Source organism: Orycteropus afer, unplaced genomic scaffold (genome assembly GCF_000298275.1).
Source record: "Orycteropus afer afer isolate SDZICR_OR568_19922 unplaced genomic scaffold, OryAfe1.0 scaffold00084, whole genome shotgun sequence".
In the NCBI taxonomy this organism is placed as follows: Eukaryota; Metazoa; Chordata; class Mammalia; order Tubulidentata; family Orycteropodidae; genus Orycteropus; species Orycteropus afer.
In genome coordinates, this window is record NW_006921671.1 from 7,102,868 (window position 1) to 7,128,397 (window position 25,530).

General features: G+C 37.4%; 1 protein-coding gene across 1 annotated transcript in view; it reads right to left on the reverse strand.

The window, feature by feature from the left end:
• The window catches only part of LY75 (lymphocyte antigen 75), a 166,984-nt gene that overhangs the window by 88,684 nt on the left and 52,770 nt on the right, over positions 1-25,530 (reverse strand). Inside the window, exons 7-15 of the mRNA XM_007941830.1 lie at positions 23,786-23,977; positions 21,812-21,969; positions 20,281-20,391; positions 19,638-19,726; positions 19,323-19,492; positions 15,639-15,838; positions 13,823-13,965; positions 3,887-3,968; positions 2,661-2,729 (exon numbers count right to left, since the gene is read on the reverse strand). Of these exons, the coding sequence (XP_007940021.1) occupies positions 2,661-2,729; positions 3,887-3,968; positions 13,823-13,965; positions 15,639-15,838; positions 19,323-19,492; positions 19,638-19,726; positions 20,281-20,391; positions 21,812-21,969; positions 23,786-23,977 (1,214 nt within the window). The remainder of the gene's footprint in view (positions 1-2,660; positions 2,730-3,886; positions 3,969-13,822; positions 13,966-15,638; positions 15,839-19,322; positions 19,493-19,637; positions 19,727-20,280; positions 20,392-21,811; positions 21,970-23,785; positions 23,978-25,530) is intronic.

A 25,530-nucleotide genomic window follows, 5' to 3' on the forward strand; every position in this document is an offset into this window, starting at 1 on the left:
GATGGCTGCGATGATGGGCTCAAGTATAGCAGGGATTGTGGGGCTGGCGCAGGATCGGGCAGTGTTTCGTTCTGCTGTGCATGGGGTCGCTATGAGTTGGAAACGACTCGACGGCACTTAACAACAACATCATGTTTCTGGTCAACTAACTTCTTCTTGAATCTCTTTCTTGGAGTTATATAGCCAATATATTATCTAAATTTCTTCTCCTTTCTCATCCTGTCACTTTATGTGTTGGCAATTTTGTGTGTGTGTGTGTGTATATATATATACATATTTAAGTGTACATTTTTCCTTCAACTATAGTCTGTTAATTTCAACCTACTGTAGGATATTTCTCACCACTTGCTTAGATTTCAAACACCTAAAATAAAATGCACCATTTTCTTCATAAACCAAAACTCCTCCTGACTGTTTCTATAAATGGGTAGTAATAAAATGTAGTGGTTACGAATACAGTCTTTGGACCCAGACATATGTGGGTTTAAATTTCAGTTCTGTAACTACATAACCTTGGGTAAATTGCTTGAAGCTTAAATATCTTCCTCTATAAGATGAAAGTGGTAACAGCACCTGCTTCATAAATAGGTTAAGTATTAAGAAAATAATACATCTGATCTGCCTACCACTGTGCCTAGCTCATAAAGTAGTCAATAAATGTTAGCTGCTTCTACCACTGTTGGTTATCATTGTTCTTGATGTCTTTGTCATCATCATAATCATTCTCCCAAAACATCCTTGTTCTTGCATAACACTCATACTTCATTTCCTTTGCTGTAGCCCTTACCCAGTGAATGGTATGGCAATTGCTTGTTTACTTGCCTTTATCTCCCATTAGATGTATGTTCTGTGAACACATGGACTATATGGTATACCTTGTTTATTATTGTATCCCTTTCTTAGTTATCTAGTGCTATTATAACACAAATACCACAAGTAGATGACTGTAACAAACAAATTTATTTTCTCACTATTCAGGAGGCTAGACATCTGAATTGAAGCACCAGCTCTAGAGGAAGGCTTTCTCTCTCTGTTGGCTGTGGGGAAAGGTCTTGTCTCTTTTCCTTGGCTGCTTGGTGACCTTCACATGGCATGCCATCTATCTTCCGCTGTCTGTGTTTCCTTTCTCCCTGTATAATCGGCTCTTACACTAATCTTGTGTTACTACCATAACAAAGAAAACCCATTCCCAAATGGGATTATAACCATGGTATAGGGGTTAACATTTACAACACACATTTTTGGGAGACACAGTTCAATCCATAATCCTCCAGTTGCCTAACAGACATGCTTGGGCATATTGTTTATGGCATGAATAAATGAATGAATTCTGCAAAAGAAGACGCTTAACTGGTGTGGTGTGGTAAATTATATAGTGTGGCTTTTCTAGTCATAAGTCTTTGTAAACTCCATGGTGGAATTTACTGTGAGCAACTGAGTAGCTCCTGATTGTTAAAGTTATCCACCTGGGGGTATTTCTGTTGGGAGCAGCACAAAGTAAATTTTCTGGGAAGTTTGCTTTCTCTTTCAGGTACATAGAATAGGTGTATAGATGTTGGGTTAGTTTGACCACTCTGCCAGGCTCAAAAGGAGCCCTCTTAGAGGGAGAAGGAATCTCTCACTGTGGCTGAGAGACGTGAGAGACAAACACTGCTGGGAGAGAAAGAGACACTGAGAGACATGCACTGTTGGCTGAGAGACTGAGAGAGACTATTGGGTGAGGCGGGGGGCTGAGAAAGACAGAGCATGTTCCTGAACTTGAATTGTAGCCTGTTGCTTCCCTAATAAACCCCATAATCTGTGAGTTCTGTGTGGTCACTGCAGCAAATTATCGAACCCAGCAGAGAGGTGGTGGGTGCTGTGGGAGGAATGGCTGGTGTTAGGGTTGGGGAAAGGGCTGGAGGCAGCATGTCTAGCCTAGCAGAAATAGGCCTTGGACTACTGATAGTGATTCTGTCTTCCTCTTGTGGGGTTAGAGGAGGTCAGAAGATGCAGCCTCCCTGCCCCTTTGGCACCTGGTCTTTCATGTCTTCTGATTATATCTAGCACATCTTGAAATCTGTCTCAAGATTAATCTTCTATATATCGTCCTTGGCCCAAAACCTTAAATGGTGACCGATTACTTACCAAAAAAGTACAAACTCCTTAATCTGGCATCAGCCTAATTTCCCAATTTTGTTTTTCAGCACATCACCACTTAAAACTTCTTTATCTGTGTTCTGCTTTCCTCACTATCCTCCCCTCCCCTTCCCACTTCTACCTTACTTTATGTCACTTTCTAATACCATTCCTCAATAAGGCCTTACCTCATTCCACCTGTACAAACTGTACTTACCCTTAAGGCGCAATCCAAGTCTCATCACATTCTGGAAACATGCCACAGTGATCACTTTTCTGATTTTGTTAGCCCTCCTCTATCCACTCATTCAGGAGCATATTACTACAGTAATAAGAACAGTCTTTCTTGAGTATGAATTTTATCTTCTGCAGTTGAGTAGATTAGGTTGCTTGAGGGATTGGCCATGGATGTATTCCCTCCTATCTCCCATGGCACCTAACATCATGTTCCATACATAAAAAACACTCCATGGATCTGTTGCCTGACTGAACATGATGCCAGGTTTATTTCTTAAACATGCAGATTTTCCACCTGTACTAACCTTGACAGCAGCACAGTCTCTGATACCATAATCCTGCTGAAACTCATTTGCCACAAAAACAGTAGACACCTGAGAAAGCAAGAAAAGCTTGAGAATTTAATGCTGATGTATAAAATTTGCAATTTAGATATAATTTAGGCAGTTCTAATAACTCAAGCATTCATTCGCCATAGAAGGGAAACTTTTTCATCTTTTTTTTTTTTTTTTTTAATTAGGATACTAAATCATGAGAAGACTTAGAAAATGTTATCAGTTTCCAAATAAAGGAAGCTACAATTTCAAAAAAAAAAAACCAAACAAAAAAAACCCCAAACACTGCCATAGAGTCGATTCAGATACAACGCAGCCCCCATTGGGTTTCCAAGGCGGTAATCTTTGCAGAAGTAGATCGCCCCATCTTCTTTCCACAGAGCAGCTGGTGGGTTTCAATCACTGACCTTCTGGTTAGCAGCCAAATGCCTTATCCACTACACCACCAAAGCACCTTACAGTTTCAAAAGTGGAGTTTAATCACGTATTAAGTTCACCACTAGAGTCATGACCAGAATCATGAGTTTGCAAAAGACTTTTTTTCCAGATATATTGAATTGCTAGTTATTTGGTTTACTAATGACAGATACGCCCCAATTTGAGAATAAAAGTTAAGGAATTTTATACTTAGGAAAAATACACAATGAACTGATACCATGATGATACAGAGTTACTTAGTATCCAAAAATAAGTTTGGTCCTTAACTATTACTTAAACCTCTTTTCAGAATAATGTAAAACTTTCAAATGACATTTTTAAAAATTATAAGGCTGCCCCCCAAAATATTGTTTACACTAGTAAAGATATTTTATTTTTATATAACTCTTACATTTTCAGATAATAAAAATAAAATCTCATTCTAAAAAAAAGGGGGTGAGGGATAAAAACAGTATAAGGAAAAGAAAAACCAAATATCACCTGTAATCCTACCCAAAGATGACCATTATATCTATGTATCTGTATTTTTCTTTTTTTGGAGCTATATATGCAGAGTATATGTAGTTTTTTCAATTAAATTGAAATTAATAATTTATTTTTCCCCACTTCATAGATGTGAATCTATTTCCATTTCAACAAAAATGTATCTACATAATTTTAATGCCTGCATAGTATGTGGATTTATTATTTAACAATCAATTTACTTGTTACTGAAGCAAAAACTCCTTCCAAATCACCGAAAGCAAGATTTAACTTACTGGTGTAAGATCACTCCACTGCCAAGATCCTTGTAAATCTGGGCTCCTTTTATTCAAACCTATCCACAGCCAACGCTGCCCACTGTGTAAAAAGAAATGAAAATTTAACATTTATTTTAAAAATATGAGCGTAAACACTTGGCAAAAACATTTACTATTCACACATCTACAGTACTCAAGATTTGTAAATTTATTCAGAATATTATTAACTGAAAATCAGTTTCAAGCTATATAAAAGTCTTCTGAAATGAAACTGAATGCTTAATATTGTTGCAGTTGTTATGTGCTGTCGAGTTGACTCATAGCGATCCCTCCTTGGGTTTCCCAGGCCGTATCTCTACGGAAGTAGATTGCCCAACCTTCCTTCCAAGGTGTGGCTGGTGGGTTTGAACTACCAGCCTTCTGGTTAGCAGTCAAGTGTCTTAGGCACTGCACTACCAAAGCTCCCAAATGCTTAATATGTTGTTGTTGTTATGTGCCGTCGAGTCGGATCCGACTCATAGCGACCCCTCCTTGGGTTTCCGAAGCAGTATCACTATGGAAGTAGATTGCCCCATCTTCCTCCTTCCGAAGAGTGGCTGGTGGGTTTGAACCTCCAGCCTTCTGGTTAGCAGTCAAGTGCCTTAGGCACTACGCTACCAGAGCTCCTAATGCTTAATATAGGGTAACCTAATCTAACTAACCCATTGCTGTCAAGTCAATTCCAACCCACAGCAGTGATAGAACTGCCCTATAAAGTTTCAAAAGCTGTAATATTTATTGAAGCGCATTGACATGTCTTTCTCCTGTGAGCAGCTGGTGGGTTTACCACCAACCTTCCAGTTTGCAGCCAAGCACTTAACCACCATGTCACTAGGGCTTCTTTTACTGTAGGGTAGCTATAGAAAAAGTATCATACATTTCAAAACTAAAATTTAGGTTGTTTTATTCACATGAAAGGCAGAAATTACTTTGCCTTGAACTGTAAGAGTGGCTGGTGGGTTCGAACCTCCAGCTTTTTGGTTAGCAGCTGAATGCTTTAATCTCTCCACCACCAGAACTCCTTTGTCTATAAAACTGTCAAATTTCTTTTTTTAAAAAATATAGGACCATTTAGCTATTTTTTTATTAAATACAATTTAAATAGTTAATTCTCACTCCTCAGTAAGTTTAAAGTAAATAAATATCTGAGTATTCTCTAAAGTGCCAAGCTCCTTTTATTATACCAGATATAAATAATTAAGCAATCACTTAAGTAATTATACTTAATCACTTATAAGGACTGCACTTTTATATACAAGGCATTGTGAGCTCTAGGTGCAATGGGTGATGTAGAGCAATGTAAGATCTAATATCCAGCCACAAGTGGAATAAAAGTTAATCAGGAAATGAGATACAGATGAGCAAAGAAAATGTGATCAGACCATTTTTAAAAGCTATCAAATAGGTTGGATAAATTCTAAGTGCTACAGAAGTTCAGAGAGCTCTGGTGGTGTAGTGGTTAAGGCACTTGACTGCTAATCAGAAGGCTGGCAGTTCAAACCCACCAGCTGCTCCTTGGAAGGAAGATTGGGCAATCTACTTCTGTAGAGATAGCACCTCAGAAACCCAATGAGGGATCAATGTGAGTCAAAATGACTTGACGGCAGTGAGTTTGGTTTGGTTTGGTCTTATGGATGTTCAGAGAAAAGGAGAGGTCATTGTGGACTGCAGGAAGTCAGGAAACACTTTGCGCAGTTGGTAGGACAAAAGATAGCCTTCAAAGGATGAAGTTACAATTTGAATACTTTCTAGCCATGATTTGAGTGCTTACCATGTACTAGTATTGAGATTGGCTGAGAGCAGAAATGTTAGTCATTCCAGAAAAATATAACAGGCATACTTCATTTTATTGTACGTAGCTTTATGGCATTTTACAGATAAACACTTTTTACAAATTGAAGGTTTGTGGCAACCCTGCATCATCCAAATGGTGATAGCAGCACCATTTTTCCAATAATGTGCTCTTTTTGTGTCTTTGTGTCACATTTTGGTAATTCTCACAGTATTTCAAACCTTTTCATAATGCTATTATCGCACACTTAATAGACTACAGCATAGCATAAACATAACTTTTCTATGCACTGAGAAACCAAAAAATTCATGTGACTTGCTTTAATGTTGATATTCACTTTATTTCAATGATCTGGAACTGAATCCACAATATGTCCAAGGTATGCCTGTACATGGAGGCAGGAACATACATCGAAAGTGATGTGTTCCTCTCAGATAAATTCATGTTCTAGTCAGGGAGTTATTTCCAGTATAAAGACAAGTCACAAAACCATTAAAATCTTTTATCTTCTTCCAATTCCCTTGAAAATATTCCCTAAAATTTATTACACTTTTTAGGTAATAGAACACTTTCTATATAGTTTAACCTTTTGATGGCACATGGTATGTATGATCAATATATGATCAATGAATATCTGTACATATACTGTCGAGTCAATTTCAACTCATAGTGAGCCCATGTGACGACAGGGTAGAACTACTTTATGTGGTTTTCCTGGCTTTGATATTTATGGAAGCAGATTGCCAGGTCTTTGTACCACAGAGCTGCTCAATGGGTTCAAATTGCCAGCTTTTCAGTTAGCAGCTGAGCACTTAATCATTTGCCCTGCGAGGGCTTCTTATATGTTTGTATGTTGTTGCTGTTAGGTGCTGTCAATTCTGTCACAATTCTGGCTCATAGCAACCCTATGTACAACAGAACGAAACACAGCCCAGTTCTGTGCCATCCTCACAATCATCACTGTGCTTGAGCCCATCATTGCAACCACTGTGTCAGTCCATCTTGTTGAGGGTCTTCCCCTTTTTCGCTGACCCTCCACTTTCCCAAGCATGACATCCTTCTTCAGGGAATGGTCCTTTCTGGCAACATGACCAAAGTAGGTGAGACAAAGTCTGGTCATTCTCACTTTTAAGGAACCTTTCAGCTGTACTTCTTCCTGGACAGATTAGTTCATTCTGGCAATCCATGGTATTTTCAGTATTTTTTGCCAACACCACAATTCAAAAGCATCAACTCTTGTTCAGTTTTCCTTATTCATTGTCCTGCTTTCACACATATGAGGCGATTGAAAATACCATGGCTTGGGTTAGGCACACTTTAGTCTTCAAAATGACATCTTAGCTCTTCAACACATTAAAGAGGTTCCTTGCAGCAGATACGCCCAGTGGAATATGATAGTTATAAATGCATGTTTTGTGTGCCATCCAGTTGATTACGACACATAGTGAAGCTATATGACAGAGTAGGAAAATCCCATAGGGTTTCCTAGGCTGAAGTCTTTATGGGAGCAAATCGTCATGTCTTTTCTTGGCAGAGCTGCTGTGTGGGTTTGAACCTCTAGCAGCTGAGCATTTAGCCATTGTGCCACCAGAGTTCCTTTACATATACATAAATGTACATATGTAAAAAACATGGGATAGGGTCCAAACCTAAAACCAATCACTAATCTCAAGCTCAGTAGAATATATGGATTATAAGTAATGTACAGCTGCGATACCTACTGGGAACTAAAATAAGGCTGTATTTTTACAAAAATTATTAGTGAATCAAAGGCTAGAGAAACCTTGTTAATTTCTTACCTTTCAATAAAATAATTGCTTTTATTTATCTCTCTTTTTTTTCAACATTCCCTCATATTTCAGTATCAATAAACAATTTTTATCTTTTCAACTTCAGGCTTTTCAACTTACTGCAATGGAATATGTGGACTGTCTCCTTTGATTTTTATAGTTATACTGCTTTCTTTCACAATGAAAGATCACCAGGTAGACTTAAGATAAACCCCATGGAGACAATTAAGTCCAGTTTGAATTTAACATCTATAAGAGGATTTGCAGTTTGGGTCTTCAACTGATCAGACCTCTCTTACTGGCTTCCAAAGTTATCATACTCCCACTGCTGGATTTCTAAACCACACAGTCCACATAGCTGCTCTACACAGTGTAATTAAAGCCAGATGGCTAGAATAAAGAGGAGGTTACATTTCCTTCAGGATATAACTTCAGTTCTCTCAAATCTCTGCACATTATATATTTAGGCCTAGGGAGTCTGTGCAGAATTTTGTGTTCCCCTAAAATAAACATTAGATATTTTATCTTTTTTACACTATCAATAGTATAGCCAGGAAGATGACCAAAGATTATCTGTCACCTGCATTTAATCTATAACCATCTTACACTGGCACCCTCTTTAGAGGTCTGTCCCCAACTTTTCCTATTCTCCTCAAGCTCCTACCCAGTCCTCTCTCAGCCAATGGCTCCCACTTAGAAACCTCTCTGCTTTCATGCCCATTTCTGGCTCCTTTGCTAAGACTCAAAGAGGAATTTCCTAGATAGAAGAATTTGCCCAATTGTCCAAAATTCCTAATCTTCACTACTTTCTGAGATTGAACTTAATTTCAACTCAGTTTTCAGTTTTCATTTTGAGAACTTCACTAGTGTGCCCAAAATAAAGAAAATAGTAGCAATCTGGTTTTTTTTTCCATAAGAGGTGGAAAATATTCCTTGAATCATAACTTGTCCCTAGTTTGACCTGGTTTAGCAATAAGCAGATAAATGGAAGAAGAAATTGGAAATCACATTAATTTTTGCACACTTCTAATGTGAATTTTAGAAAATTTGAGGAAAAATATGCTCCTGATCATAACTAGGGAATCAAATCAAACTGAAAATTTCCCTCTCTCTTTATACATTTCTTCTACTTCAAGCACCAAGTATATGGCTTTAAGGCTATTAGGTTAAGAAGATATTGTATAAAAGGTTAATATGTGTATTTGTGCTCAAATTCCTACTCACAGTCAAATTTCCTGCTGCATCTGGTTTCTAAGGAAAACACTATCTAGGATATAACCCCCAATAAATACTGTTTGATGAGGGTGCTTAGTCTGCAAAGCCTTAGATTTATATCTAAATCCATTCATGCCACACCACAGGAGGTAGTGTACATAGCAGCAATGGTATTGCAAACAAGGCTTTCTTCTCTAATCCTATGAATATTTTTGTTCTACAATGGCTTTTCCAATTGGGTTGCCATTAAGAATTGCAAAGATCTTAGAGAATTAATGACTCGGATCACCATGAATCCTTTTCACTGAAATACAAATAGAGATTTAGAACGTAGATCGTGAGAATATAGTAATAATCTGAAATAACTCCTTGGCATGCAACACACAATTTGGGCAATGGATATCTTGCTGAGAAAGGTCAATTCCTGCAATAAAATGTTAAAGCTTTGAAAGAGTAAGCTTTACAGTCATTTTCCAGTATAAATAGGTTTGCTTCCTTCCTTCCCTTCATGCCATGATTATAACTTTGGTTTCAGAATATGCTCTCTAAGTACAACACAGGAAAATGATCTCTTTATTAATGAAGCAAAAGTTTATTAAGGAGACACCACAATCTAAGGCACTGTGTGAGCAGCTAGGATAAAAGTACAAATAAAATATGGTCCCTATGAAAGAAGGGATTATGGATATTTGTTTTTTCTTTGTATATTTGTTCTCTAAATTCAATATGCATTACTTTTGTGCTTAGAAAAAAAAAATAACCGTAATACATTCCATGGAAAATCAATTTTGTAAAAACCATGTACAGGAATGGAAGAAGATGGAAAAAGATTTACACTAAATGTTAACTATGTTTATAGCCGGGAGATAGGATTAGAGGTGATTTTTATTTTCTTCATTAGGCTTTCTTGTATTTTCCTAATATTACATAATAAATCTGTATTGATTTTTTTAATTACTGAGTGTAGGTGGGGCATGTGTGATCAGAAACAAACCAAGAAAATTTCCTTCCTTACCGATCACACTTTAGTTTTGCTTCCTAGTGTGATTCATCTTGTATATAGTTGCACTTACTGATAATTTTTATCATATATTATATTCCAAAGTTTTCCATCAGTTGATTTCCACAAATACCCACAACTTCATTGCTAAGTACTTAAGTAAGATTGAGTAGCCCAATTTATTATAGTACCTCAAATAACATGCCTTTACCATAAAGGATTTCTTCTAAGATCACAAGATTGAGTAAATACTAGCAACTCTATATATCATAAGTCATTCATTCATTTAAATACCATTAAATCATCTTAGTATGTGCTGAAAATGTATCTCATAAAATTCAATATTCATTCCTAGCTTAATACATAAATACATAATATATTTAATTTATATACATATATATATATATATATAATTTCTTAGTAAGTGAAGGATAGAAAGATACTTCAAACCAATGGCTAATATCACATGGCTCCCTGTTCCAGTTAGCGAATACTAACCCTTGGTTTGGCATTAGTCAGAATTTAGCCTTTGTTATCTCAGTAATTTACTTAATACTATTTTAACCTAGTTAGTATGATATTGTGTGTGTCAAAGTTGAGATCTAGGAGCCAGTAAAGTGCCCTGTTTAAAATTCACTTTAGGGATGAGCAGACTCTATCAGAAAGGCCATGTAGAGGCACCCAACTCAAGACTTCTGTGATTCAAAGCTACACCTGAGGCTTTATTTGGTCACTAGCAGAGTGAGTATCAGAAATAGGTTTATATCAGGGAAATTAGAAGCCTGATAATCAGCATGATGTCACAAACAGGCTATGACTAATGAAATATAAGTTATTCAAGATATGGAGATTAGCTAAACTATTTACAGACTCTCTCCATCCTTTATGAAAGGGTATTAGAATCTAGTAAGGCTGGCAGCCTGTATCTTGAGCTTGATCCCTCAACAGCCCCAAGTCTAGTCATTGAGTCAGGAGATTGTAACTGCCCGATGCCAACTACAATGGGAACAGAATCTAACCTCTGGAACATTACCACATCTGCCTCAAGTGAATCTTCCGTGCAAGATAGTAGTTAGAATATCTAAAAGGACAGTTTACTGGGATATTGTCAAGCTTACAAAACAGGTTGTATGAAATGCTTAATGCCTGCTTGCAATGAATGGTTTGTTTAACAAATTCCCATGTGGGAGGACTGGTCTGAGTTTTGTATTCATTATAATGTAGTTTTAAGATTGTGTAAAGGAGCTCTGGTAGCGTAGTGCCTAAGGCACTTGACTGCTCACCAGAAGGCTGGCGGTTCAAACCCACAAGCCACTCCTCGGAAGGAAGGTGGGAAATCCTACTTCCGTAGTGATACTGCCTCGGAAACCCAAGGAGGGGTCGCTATGAGTCGGGGCCGACTCGACGGCAAACAACAACAACAACAATTAACATCTGTTTCCTCATCAGGATAAAATGGGGACAGTAGTAGTACCAAAGGGTCCCTGGTAATGCAATAGTTAAGTGCTTGGCTGCTTAACTGTGCAGTTTCACAGGAGGAAAGAGCTGGTGATCTGCTTTTGTAAAGATGGTTGCTGTTTTCTGCTGTTGAGTCAATTCCAACTCAGAGTGACTCTGTGACAAAGTAGAACAGCCCCCACAGGTTTTCCTAGGCTGTGATCTTTTTTTTTTCTTAAATAGTGATTTGGGTGAAAGTTTACAGAGCAAATTCATTTTCCATACAGCAGTTCACATACACTTTGTCTCATGACATTGACTGCAATTTTTGACAGTGCAACAGCTCTTTTACCACTTCCTCCCCATGGTTGACCTCTTCCCTGTGTCCTTCCCTCCCATGCACTCCTGTCCTGTGCCCCACCCCCAACGCTATCTCCCTGTGCACACATCCCTTCTATTCTCCCATGATTGATCTCTCCAAGGAGTGCATCTACCTATTGTAAAATGTTCAGCTCATATGCCTGTCTTTTGTTTGGCTGGAAGCCACAGAAGTGGGTTTAATTCCAGACCTGAAGGGCAGCTAGGGGCCATAGTTTCAGGGGTTACCAGGGTCTACCAGACCAGCACACCTGGTCCCTTTTTTTTTTTTTTTTTAAACGTTTTGAGTTTTGTTCCACACTGTTCTCCCTCTCTATCCAAGATCTCCTACAGATCCCCCTCTGAGTGGTCAACAGTGGTTAGGCTGTAATCTTTATGGGACAGATCCCAGGTCTTTTCTCCCACAGAACAGCTGATGGGTTTGAATGCTGACCTTTTGGTTGGCAGCCAAGCACTTAACCATTGTGCCACCAGGGTTTCTTCTGCAAAGATTACAGCCTAGAAAATCCTATGGGGCAGTTCTATTCTGTCACGTGAGTTTGCTAGGAAAATCGACTCAACAGCACCTAACAACTGCAGTAGCATATACTTCATAGGTTGTAAGGATTTAATAAATTAATAGAAAGCACTGAGTGGCTGGTGGGTTTGAACAACCAGCCTCTTGGTTAGCAGTCAAATGCCTTATGCACTACACCACCAGAGCTCCTAGGACATCATCAGGCATGTAAAAAGCATTATATAAGTATTTATTATTGTATAATTTGATAAAATTTATTTTTTCATTTCTGATAATGAGTTTGATCTTTAATCCTTCTTTGTCTATCCTTTTCAGGGTCTGATATAAAGATTAGACTAATTTGTGAAAGAAACCAGGAAACTTATATCAGTTTCCTTGTAATGGAACTGCTGAAATGCATGGCAATGTTCTCTTCCTTAAAATTTGAAGGAACTCAAATAAAGAACCATATAGTTCCCATTTCTTTATTGGAAGAAACTCTTTGTCAAATTTTCAAATTTCTTCCAAGGTTACTGGATTACCGGGTTTCTACTTATCAAATTAATTGTATAATAATTTGTATTTCCCTAGCTTTACCAATGAAATTTTTTTTCTATGAGATATTTTTATAATCCCTTAGCCAACCTTCATTTTAAGCATCTGTTTTCTTTTTTTAATGATGTAATCATCAGATTTTTCTATTTCATTGTTGTATTTGTAGAGGTCTTATATTTATATGTCAATTTTACTGCTTATCTATTTTCAAATTCATTATTTTCCCTTGTATCTTTATTAAGTTATTACTTATAGTTGCCTTGGAATTGTTTTGATATTTATTCTTACTTTTGGTTGAACATTTAATTTCATTCTTTTTGTTTAACAGTTAAATCTCTTACAGCTATTAATGTACCTCCAAGTATAGTTTTGGCTGTATTTCATATATTTCAGAGTGAATGCTGCTATTATCACATGTAGTTTTGATTTATTTGCCAGAAGAATTACTTAAAAATATTTAATTTATAAGTGGATAGGGTTTGATTTGACTTCTTGAGGCAGTCTTTTTTTTTTTTTTTAAATGTATTCATTCAGGTTCAGAGTCAGGTTGGCTGTAATCTTTATGGAAGCTACTTGCCATGCCTTGTTCTTCCACAGTGCTGCTGAGTGCGTTCAAACAGTCAACCTTTGCATTACCAGCCAAGTGCAGACCATCTACACCACCCAGGACCTTTGATATGACTTCTTAGATAGAAGTGTAATTTCCATTTTTTTGGTATTTGAGGTTTTATTTATAGCCTAATTGAATTAATATTGGTACATGATCCAGGCAAAGAGCTTGAAGAGAAGAAATCTATCACCTTTGTAATCTATCAACAGAGAGATTACCCATTAAATCAATCTGTGTTATGCTGGTCAGATGTTCTATATTAATTCTTTTTGTCAATGACCAATATAAGAAGTGTTAAATTCTCTCATTAATGTTCTTAACTGGAAAATTACACTAATACAATTAATATTTTTGCTCCCGGGCATGCAAAGACAACCCAATTTCGTATTAAAATCTCATTTTGACATTCTAGATTTTTTGTTACACTTTTCTTATTCCCACTATTGGACTTTATTACTCAAAGTGTGGGGACTATGTCTCACTCATCTTTGAATCTTCATAGTGTTTTGCACATTAAGTGTTCCATGTTTGTTTGAATGGCTGCTAAGTGTTGAGGGACCTTTTAGGTAACAAAATACAGCAATTCTGAATACTTAGAGGACATCAATTTTAGCATAGAAGCTCTCATTCTATAATTATTACCTGAACTGGTCCATTAAAAAGTGAAGAAATTCCTTTATTTCATTCATATGACTGAAGCTAGGAAGATGTGCCCCAAGCGCTTGGCAGAATCTTTCAGCTTCTTCCCAATTCCTCTTTCTCACAATTCTTTCTATATGAAACAGCTTAACAAAACAATGTTACATTGGTTTCTGGTATAATCATAAAGAATTGATAGTTTTAAAGTAAATTCTACTCAAGTGTGTGGGCCCCTGAAATGGATTCTTATCTGTGTAATGGAAGTGTAGGCAAATAAATGCACATATACTGTGAGACAGGCAGGTCTTGCCGAAATGTGGACTAGAGGCCAGCACTGCTGCCAAGAGTCACTGGGGAAGATGTCCAACAAGATAGCATCATTCTCCTGCATTCCTAGTACTTTAACAATAAGATGAACCAGTGGGTAAGGCCATAAAGGATACATATAAATGCTTTTGGAGCAGACTTCTGCAAAGAAATGTGTGCAGTATAATTCTGAACATAAAACACCTAGACCTATGCGAGTGCAGGGCTATTTTCTGATGAACCAAAGAACAGTATGTACTGGCACGCAAAGACTGAAGGAGGATGGCAAGACAAAATATGCCACTTTAGACTGTTGCTTTGGTTTGTGATGGCAAAAAGAGCCATAGTTATTTGTTATATAATGAAGTAGAGGAAGAAAAGAAGAATTAGGAAAAGGAGAAGATGTCATAGAGAGGATTGAATTATTGGTCCTGATTCTTCACCTCTCTGTAATACAATTACATATTCCTGCCATGGCTTCCTGGTGGAATGACTATACTTTTCTGTACCTTGATTTGGGCTTGTCCATGTGACTTACTGTGATCAATGGGATGTTAGTAGATGTGAAGTGAGCAGAGGGCTGAAATGTGCTTAAGTGGTTGGGCTTGCCTTCTCAGGCTGTGATTTAGCATGAGAAGAATAAACGTGGGTAACTGCTGCAACTTCAACGCGAGCCTCAGAATGAAGGGCAGCAGACTCCAACCCACAGTCTGGAGCCTAGCCCATGAAACCGGCAGTTGAAATCGGAGGTAACCATTCAAGCCAAAACTAGATCAATCAAACCCAAGATGACTCTGAGAACTAGGAATGTAAGAATCAATGTTTGTTTTCATAAGCCACTGAATTTTGGGGCGGTATGTTATGGTTTGCTTGTAGGAACGATGTCTGTTGCTGTTTTGGAATGCTGTTGAGTTGATTCCAGCTCATAGCGACCCCATGTAACAGAGCAAAACTGCTTCATAGGGTTTTGTCTGTAATATTTATAGAAGCAGACTGCCAGGTCTTTCTCCCACAGAGCCAGTGGGTAGGTCAAAATACAAACGTTTCAGTTAGTAACTAAGTGGTTAACTATTGCACTAGCAGGACTCCTCAGATGATTCCTACAGACAATAAAATCTTTTTTTGTTTTGTTTTGTTTTTACATTGTAAGAGATGGTGAACTCAATTAAATTTGAGAACAAGAATTAGAGGGATACAAGAATCATAAACATAGTGTCAGAATGGCATGCAGCCCACCCAACTTCCCACAAAAAAAGAACATTAGGAAACTATCCTAAAGAGCCCTGCTGGATACATACAAGATGTGGAGATGAGGTGCCTGACACCAGAGGTTCATTAGACAGGCAGGGAATGATGTCCTACATCTTACAGCCCTTGTAAGGGCTCTGTGCTCCTAGAAAACCTTTGTTTGGTTACATATGTCTACAGGGAGAAGCATAATTTTGTACAAGGACATAGACTAGATAGTACAAAGATACCTTCATGGAAGCATTTAATAAGAAAGTTATTTTACCTTATAACAAGAAAGATCTGAGGGGAAACTATGCCACCCATCTGGACAGGGATCACTAGGCTTGGGGGCTACTTCCTCAGGCTTAGGTGGTCCACTTATTTTCTTGCAAATTGAAAGTGCTCTGAAGTTTCTGCAGTCTTTCACCTCCCATTTTCCAAGTGACTTTCCTGAAGACATAGCTACACATCCACCTAGAGAAGCTGAGATTGAATTGGAAATATTAATTAAAAATTACATTTTTAAATTAAAGTCTAAACATTTTCTAGTATCCCTACTTTGAGTCAAGATGGGGAGAGAGAGTACAAATTAGAGGAAAGAGTAGAAATAAATTGTTGTTCAATATAATAAGTTATTATTATTGTTAAATAGTGTTTACTACTTGCCAGATACTATTCAAAGATTAATTAATCCTCACAACAAAACTTCAAGGTAGATTTAATTGTCGTAACTGAGGTACACTGAGAAATGACTTGTCCAAGGTTACACTATTAGTAAATGGTTTAGCCAGGATTTAAAACCTGCTGTTCTGCTTCCATGGGAGAAAGTTTTGGCAGTCTGTTTCTCTAAAGATTTACAGCTTTGGAAACCCTATGGGGCAGTTCTACTTTGTTCCATAGTGTTGCTGTGAGTCAGAATCAACTTGACAGTAGTGGGTTTTGTTTTAGTTTTGGGTCTGCCTCCAGAGCAGCAAGTTAAATTACTATGCTGTTCAGGATAGCCTAAGTAGTTCAAATTATCTTAACAACTTTGAACAACTGTTAAGTAATTCAATAAATCTCAAAACAAAACTCTCTCAGATTCAAATCCAAAGTAAGGGCTGACAGAGTAAAGGTAGAAGACAGTATGTAGTAATTTACAATTGTTTATTATTTACTTTACGCCAAGGCAGAGCCGCATTTATTTATAACCAAGCTGAAAGTAATTTGCGTTATCAGCCTCCATTTTCCTTATGGAGAATAAATGACTTAGCCACAATCATACAGGTAAGTGAGTGCGGAGTCAGTATTTCAACCTAGATTTGTCTGACAAAAGCCACGCTCCTTTTTCTATTACACTACGTTATGGGAACTCTGGTAGTATAGTGCCTAAGGCACTTGACTGCCAACCAGAAGGCTGGTGGTTCAAACCTTCCTCCTTGGAAGGAAGATGGGGCAATCTACTTCTGTAGTGATACTGCCTCGGAAACCCAAGGAGGAGTTGCTATGAGTTGGGTCCAACTCAACGGCACACAATAACAACAACAAAAGATACCAGAGTGGGCAGGAGACAAGAAGAGTCACGTACATTGGAAGGCACTGAAGACAAATTTATCCCACTGAGCAGAGAAGCTATATGATCTCATGGCTCTGAAACGTGGCCAGCAAGAGGAACAGGGAACTGGGAAAAATAATGCTCTTCCATCCTGATGGGTGTGCTATTGTTTCCCTGTCTCTCTACTCATAGCTTTCCCATGATAGACTAAGCTGAAGGAAGCTAGGAGAAATAATAGCAAAGAAACCTTAATGATAGCCTTTCTGGCTGTAGGACTGAGGGAATCACCACTGTAGCCAATCCCTGAGCCACACTCCAACCACTGAGGCTCATCCATGAAGAATGTGGCATTTACTCTGATTAAAATGCTTAAGTCCCTATTTTAAAAAAGCCTATATATTTTACCCAGTAGAATAATCCTAATTTGAGGAGATTGTAACTAGGATTAATGTCTGTGTCCTCCATCTTCCTCTCTAAGTAGAAAAGATGACTGTATCATGTATTCTTGCTCAAATCTATAAGAAGAGTCAAATAGGTAATTGTTTTACAATGATTGAACTAACATATAAACTGAAAGTATTTTTTCCTTAGAAAGACTATTTAACAAAGAAACAGAATTAACACTATAATAACAACAGGTAGTACCCAGATGGGCACAACTGCTAGTTATTATCAATATCACTCACAAATTTTGTGGGGCAGTCCCTATTTCAATATTGTGCTCAATTATAAGCTCACATCTTCCAATTTTTGTGTTAGAAAAAAATAGTATTCATGATCACATTAGATAAGCTCAAGAAAATATAAATAATTCAAAAGTGAGAAAAGTGGGATGCTTTGTAATTTTTGTCTTATTTAAAGCCAAATCCTTTAAAAAGCACTGGATTGGAAGTTAGGAGATCTAGATTCTACTAATACAATAATTAAAGTGATCTTTGTTAAGTAAATCACCTTTCTAAGCCTGTTTTCTTAATTCCAAAATCATAGGTTTAATAGACTTCTGAAGTTTCTTCTGGCTTATGTATTCTAAGGTTCTACAGCTAAATAATGCTTTAGGCTGGTTGGAGAACGATTAATCCATTTTCAGAAGGAATACAGCCAGTCCCTGAGTTAGGATTAGGAACATCCAACTTATGGACAACTTAATTTTGCCCTTTAATTTTATGTAAATTTGCCCACACTTTGAAACAATTGAACCAAACCCTACTCACAACAAATTCTTCATCACAATCACCTTCATTTGCTGCATGTGCAGCTCTTAAATCACTGAAAAGGCTTTGAGCCTTTGCTTGCACAAAAGTAAGGCTGAGAACTGTATGCACCTGTTCTGATTTACCTACAAATTTGAATTAAAGACACACTTAGGATCAGATTTTATTTGTAATCCTAGGACTGCCTCTAATACGTACATTATTTTCCCTTCTTCTTACCCATTGAGAATAGTAGAAATAAACACATCCAATTTTGGAAAAAGAAGTTAAAAAGCAGAGATATAAAATTGTAAAAAGGCTTCGAGATACTGTTTGACACTTACATGGAGAAGACAAAGTCATAATGCTGGCTCTAGCCCCATGCCATTAGATGGTGCTTTCTGAGGACTGAATTTTCTAACTGTTTTATTGGGTTATTCCCAAGGATTGAACAAAGAAGACACAGTCTCACACATTCTTTTTATGGTTCCATAGTGAAACTCTGATCCTGAAGATCATCAGTTCCTTCACACTTCAAAGGTAAGTGCAGTGTAGTAAATTACTTAGTACGGCTTTTCTACCCATGAGTCATTGTAAACTCAGTGGTGGAATGAGCAACTGAGGAGCTCCTGATTGTAAATGTTATCCACCTGGGTTTTTTCTGTTGAGCGTGGCACAACGCAATGTTATGGGAGGTTCACTCTCAGGCGCTTAGAATTCTGTTGTTATGATTGGTTGGTTTGGCCACTCTGCAAAGCTCAAAAGGAGGCCTCCTAGAGGCAGAACTCTCTCTGACTGCTGGTTGAGGAAGACGTGCTGCTGAAAGAGACACCAAGGGACATGCACTGCCGGGAGAGAGACTGTGAGAGACTTGGCTGAGAGATGGTGGGCTGGGAGAGAGACTGAGCATTCTTCCTGAACTTGAGTTATAGCCTGGTGCTTCCCTAATAAACCCCGTAATCTGTGAGTTCTGTGTGGCCACTGCAGTGAATTATCGAACCCAGGAGAGAGGTGGTGGGTGCTTTGGGAGGAACGGTTGGTGAAAGGGCTGGAGGGAGGCAGCATGTCTGGGCTCGCAGGAATAGGCGTTGGCCAATTGATGGTGATTCTGCCTCTTGTGGGATTAGAGGAAGTCAGAACATGTGGCCTCCTTGCCCTGTTTTGCAGTAAGTGAGGAATATATTTGGGAAGGATGCTGCATTCCACAAATCACTGTATTCTACTATAAACACTAAGCACTCACCTGGTTCAAGAAAATTCCAGTTGGAAAAGGTTACAGCCTGCTTTATTCCGCCTAGGCTTGCCCAACTATATTCTCCACTTGAATCTATATCTCTCAGACCAGTCCAGAAATATTTTCTTAGAAATTTATCATACTCTTTAATCATATCATTCAGGAATTCTTGCTCAAATCTGCTCAAGAAGAGTCAAATTAGTAACTGCTTTACAAAGAGTAAATTAATATATAAGTTGAAGGTGCATCTTTTTCTTAGGAAAGTTGTTTAACAAAGGAACACAGAGTTCAAAATTCATTAGTACATTTTACTGACAGCCACACCTGCTAGTTATAGTCAGATTGCAGTTGGTTCCAAAAGGGACATTATCTGCATAAATCTTGTAACAGGTTTTTCCATGTCTCTTCCAGCCCTAAAGCAGAGGAGAGATATTGTCACATTGTTTGCCAGATATGATGATGTCTCTGTAAAAAGCAAGGTTCTGTTACACCGATAACATTTTATAACTTGTAGATGTTGAGCACCTGGCTGATGAATTCATACATGTGATGATGGTGGAATGCAATTTCATAAATAACCTCCACAAGACTGTAAGCCTGTGTCAGATAGAAGTTGTATCTTAATTCTCTTTATACCTAGTACTTGTCTCATCATAAGAGTATAACAGTTGTTGGATTATTTTTGAATAGGAATAATAAAAGTGGAGAAAATAAATACATCATTATTTTAGATAGTAATCATACACATTTTTATAGAAATTCATTATTAACTTTTTTCTTTACTTTTTGTTCTCAAGAACTATGATATGCTATGATTTACTGACCTCTAGTTTGCTCTAATGTAAATGAACAGAAGTTGGTAATTTCTTCTATTTTCTAAGTCTGAATTGTTTAAGTTTCAATCACCATCCCTAACCAAGAAGGTACAATAATGCTTAGGAAAATTTACACAGGGATTTTAACATACCTCATCTGGAGGACACATCTTATCAGATCCTGCATCATTTATTTTTTCTCCCTTTTTCTTACATACATATTTAAGTTTCTCTTCACATGACTGGACTTTCCACTGACCTAGCTTTTGAAAAACAGAAAAAAGATGTTTGCTTACAAAGAAATTATTTCCCACATATTTAGAATTGAACTGTAATATATTTTCAACGAAGACAGTTACTTTTCACAAAACTTTGAGAGACAGAAAGACTGAATATAAGTGAATGAAAACATACTCCTAAAAAATGACATCCAACAGGCCTGCAAGGTCATGGCTCACAGGGTTTTTCCCAGAATGGCCTCATGGTCAAAGTGAGGAGGAATCTCATTTTCTTATAAGAACGATAGTAAAACTATCAAGGGACACTTAGTATAGAGTTGAAGAGAGAAAAATTCAATCCACAAGTACTTGCCAGCATCCTAGTATTTTCCCTAAGACATGGCCAAAGTTTGTACACAGGCTAAAAACTTTGGAGCATGATTCTTAACTTCCTTCTCTCAGTTTCCCTGTGTGTAAAATGATGGTAGTTAAGAATAGTTCCTTTCCAAGAATTCTATAATCAAAATTACTTCCAATTCTACCTCAGCCTAGACTTCAAAGTTCTCTCTTTCAAATATGCTACTTAACATTAATTTTGCTTAACTGACTAAGTCACCTTGCTTTTTTCAAATTAAATTTCAAAGTCAATTGTGATAAGGATCAGTGGAATGCTGTGTAGCTATGCCATAAGTTCATTCTTACCCATAAGACCTCATTTTTCTCTTTGATTCACTTCTAAATACATCTTGGATATCTTTTACAATAGAGTGATACCCTTCTAAATACATCTTCACTACTGAAACACTTCTAAATACACATACCATTTATTGTTTCTATATTAAGCCTCTCTAGAAGTTTGCAAGACATAGTCAGCCTCCTGAGGATTTACAGGAAAGTGACAAAAATAAAATTGTAACAGGTACACATATCCTTTCTGCTCAATATACAGTCTATTTTGGGCTCTTGATTACATTATGTTCAGTATATATTTAGGCATTCTATAGAGCTAAGATTATCTCTAACAAAGTTAGACCTAATCTTCTAATGAAAACTTTCCCCCCCCACATCTCAAAGCAAGATAAATACAGATTTTTATCTGAATATGAATTCTGAAGATGGGATTTTTTTTTCAGGTTAAATTGTGGCTACATGCTAAGTATCACAGGGATGGCAGAAAGGTCAATGGATATCCTGGTCCTGAGAGAAAGCAGGTTATAAGAACCAATCTAGCAAAAAAAAAAAAAAAAAATTGAGTTCTAAAGGGATTCTTGGAATCTTCTTCAAGCCACAGCAGGATTACTTTCTTAGTAATCGTTCTGTCATTTTTTCTGTAGCTATAGGAAAGAATCTATAGGATCTTTCATTATCCTTCCCAACTTACACACAAACACCTCAACCAAAGTAATTTTAATGTTATTATAAGGTATAACAATAAAATATAAATAAACTACAGGAGGTTTCTTACCTTTCCAAAATAGCAAACACAATTGGGAGTCTTATTGTAGGGAACATTTGGCTCATTCTCATCCCAGTATGTTTGGGTAACGTCAGTACCATCTGACCACTGAAATAATGGGGGTATATTTATGTTCTTAAGACCTGTCCATATCTCTTCTTTGACATCTTTAAAAAAAAAAAATGCGTTGTTTTACACAATTACGTACTTCAAAATGTAGATTGTTACTAATTTTACATTCTGATATGGGATTTTAAAGGTGTTTTTGAATAACGTGTTAAAATGTTGATAAGTTCAGCAGGTTGGATAAGGAAGACTTTTTAGATTCCTTGTGCAGGTAGCAAGGTGCTCTGGTGACGTTGTGGGTAAGGCATTTGGCTGTTAACCAGAAAATCAGTGGTTCAAACCAATGGGGTTCTGTGAGTCGGAATTGACTTGATGGCAGTGGGTTGGGTTTGGTGCAGCTAACATATACAGGTAGAATAGCTGTGTGTTCCAGACATATGGCTTAAATAAACATTGGGTTATTGAAATTTTACAAATATAATCATAGATATTTCAATTAGAATAAGAGTATTGTCCACCACTGCCCTGAATGATGAATGCAGCCTTCACAGGTAAGCAGTTAGCACAGTGTTTGGCACAGAATAACAAGGACTCACTCAATAGGTATCTACTATTAGCTATTATTATAGGATTCCTGGTGGCACAGTGGTTAAGGCAAGTAGGCTACTAACTGAAAGGTTGGCAGTTTGAACTCACTAGCCACTCCGCAGGAGAAAAATGTTGCAGTCTGCTTCCATAAAGATTTACACCCTTGGAAATCCTATGGGGCAGTTCCACTGTGTCCCACAGGCTTCCTATAAGTCAGATTGCCTTAACTGCAGTGAGTTTTTTTTAATTAGCTATTATTATTTCTGAATCCTAGGGGGAAAGTCTACTAAGTAAGTCTATTGTATTTTGTTCACCAGTTTTTAGCTTTGAAATAAATACAAATGCTCCTTGGGGCAATTTAAAAAGAATTTAGCTTATGAGAAGGGAAAGATTTCAATCTATTTAGTTGTGCTGTTAATTGGTAGCCACTACCCACATGTGGCTATTTAAATTTAAATGTTGTGATGGTTAAGTTTGTGTGTCAACTTGGCTGGGCCTGGTTGAGTGGCTGGACAGCTGAATCTAGTTATTCCCCATGGTGAGATTGGTAATTAACTCCATGGTGGAATCTATTGGAGCAGCTGAGTAGCTGCTTTGGGTATGTGGTCTGCTTCCTGTATATAAGAAACAGCTTTGGGAATGGTCTCTAGCTTATAGTATGCTTGAAACCTGCATGTAGCCGTGTCATTGTTCAGGAGCCTGCCATACTCTGCCGACTTTGGTACCTTCAATGGACTTGAATTAATGGCCTGCCATGTGGTTTGGTAACATCAGGACTGTGCCTTTTTACTTGTCAACTTTGGGCTTGCCAGCCTCAGCAGCCAGCAGCTGAGTGAAGAAAAACATCTAGTTTCAGTGGGCTAGGAACAGGAAGCAGAGCTAAAGCTCAAGGTTGATGGGTTTTCACCTAGCACCTAGAGCCTGGTGCTTTGAACTCGGACTTAAAGCCTCCAAACTGTAAGAGAATAAACTCCTGTTTCTTCAAGCCATCCCATTTGTGGTATATTCCTGTCAGAGTGGCACTAGGTAACTAGAAGAAATGTAAATTAATTAAAATAAATAAAAGTAAAGATTAAATTCTCAGTTGCACTACCCACATTTCAAGTGCTCAAAAGCCACGTGTGGCTACCATATTAGACAGCACAGATTACAGAACATGGGAGCAGACTGCATAATTTTTCTCCTACAGTAAGTTCTATTGGACAGTGCTGATCTATAGGATCAAATCATAAGCTTTTCATTCTTACTAAGAGTCGGAAAACAAGGAGATATGAAAATGTTTCAAACCTCTCAAATAGGATTTTTTTTTTTTTTTTTAAAGAAACTTACCTGCATTATGGAGTTTTGTGACAACCACCTCCACATCGGCTAAAGAATGAATGCTGATTAGGTCACTGCTGAGGGCTTTGCATTTCATATGTGCCTTATCCCAGGAATCACTTTCATTTACCAGCAGATAGCAAAATCCATTATTTGGCAGCCAACCTTTATCACAGTGGGTATCTGAGTATGTCCAAACATCTGGGGGGAAAGCAGCTATTTATAATCCCGTAAAGATACATCTATTTTGAATCAATAACATTATAGAGTCTTCTTTCCCGAATCATAAAGTTTCTGGAAAATGGGAATATGATGTCAGAGAGTACAGTGACAAGAATGTATATGATGCCTAATGTATACATAGCAAGAATCAATGCAGGGAGTCAGATCATGATGTGGCTTAACTCACATGATAGAAGCGTGTTGCACAGACTAGGCATAGACTGTTTAAGAAACACAGAAAATCAGGGGAGAGATTCCCTTTAGTCCTAGCAGACAGAACAAAGGTGTAGGGTAAGCCAGTTACAAGCAAATCTTGTTCTGGTACAGGATTTGTTAGGTTCCCCTCCACTCTGTGCTTTGAGAAGATTATAATGAGATTGAGCCTCTTTTTCATATATGGTCAGCTCAGCAAGGGGATGTGCATTAATGCCTACTGTTGAACAAAGGACAGGCAGAGATTTAAGAACCTGAAAAAGACATTTACACATTCCACACTGAAGAGACAGCAGCAACAAAGGGAGGGGGCAAAGGGCATCTTTGCATCCCCCCCCTTTCCTCTCCTCTGCCAGACCTGGAGTTCTCACGGAATAAATTACTTTTTTTCTGACCACAAAAAAACTCATTCATGTGAAGGTCAAGAAAGATTATAGAAAGGGGGTCAGGTACGAAACTGAACAAAATACTCCTAGTCCTCTTTAAAAAATAGAAAGTGGCTTAGTTACTCAGACTTCATAAATTCTAAAGCACTAGGAATGTTTGCTGTAAGAAAATACAGCAGCTTAAAAATGTGAACAGTTTATATTTTTTACTAAAGGAAAAAAAATGTGGATTCAGCCAGCTTTACACTTGCAAGATAACTCAATTAACTTCAAGGTTTTGAAATAGCACTTATTTTTCACAATTATGTTGAAGTAACAGATGAAAAAATCACGCATAATTGAACTTAAAACAATCATTTTCATATTCTAGTCTTTGTCTCCATGAATACATATTTTTACAAGATTAAAATGATAAGTAGGCATATCATTTTGTTCTACTTATTGTACTTAAGACCATATTTTCCTGCTGGCACAATTATTTTAATAGCTGCATATTATTCAATCATGTGGAAACATCATGATTTACTTAATAATTGCTACTGCGAGGTATTAATCTATCATCAGTCACTCTAGTTTATTTTCACTTGTTCTGTCTTTTCTATTATGTCTTTTTTTTTGTATGAACTAAATTTGGTTTGAATCAATTTGGAATATAAATATTCATTTCTATTTATTATCTTAAAACATTCCCCTACATTCTTTTTTTTTCTTCTTCTTCTTCCTCTTTTTTTTTTTTTTTTAATTGTGATTTGGGTGAAAATTACAGAGTAAATACACTTTCCATACAGCAGTTCACATACACTTTGTCTCATGACATTGACCACAATGCAACATCTCCCCTCCTACTTCCTCCCGATAGTTACCTCTTCCCTGTTTCCATCCCTCCATGCACTCCTGCCCCTGAGCTGTCTCCCTGTGCATAAGCAGCCTTTC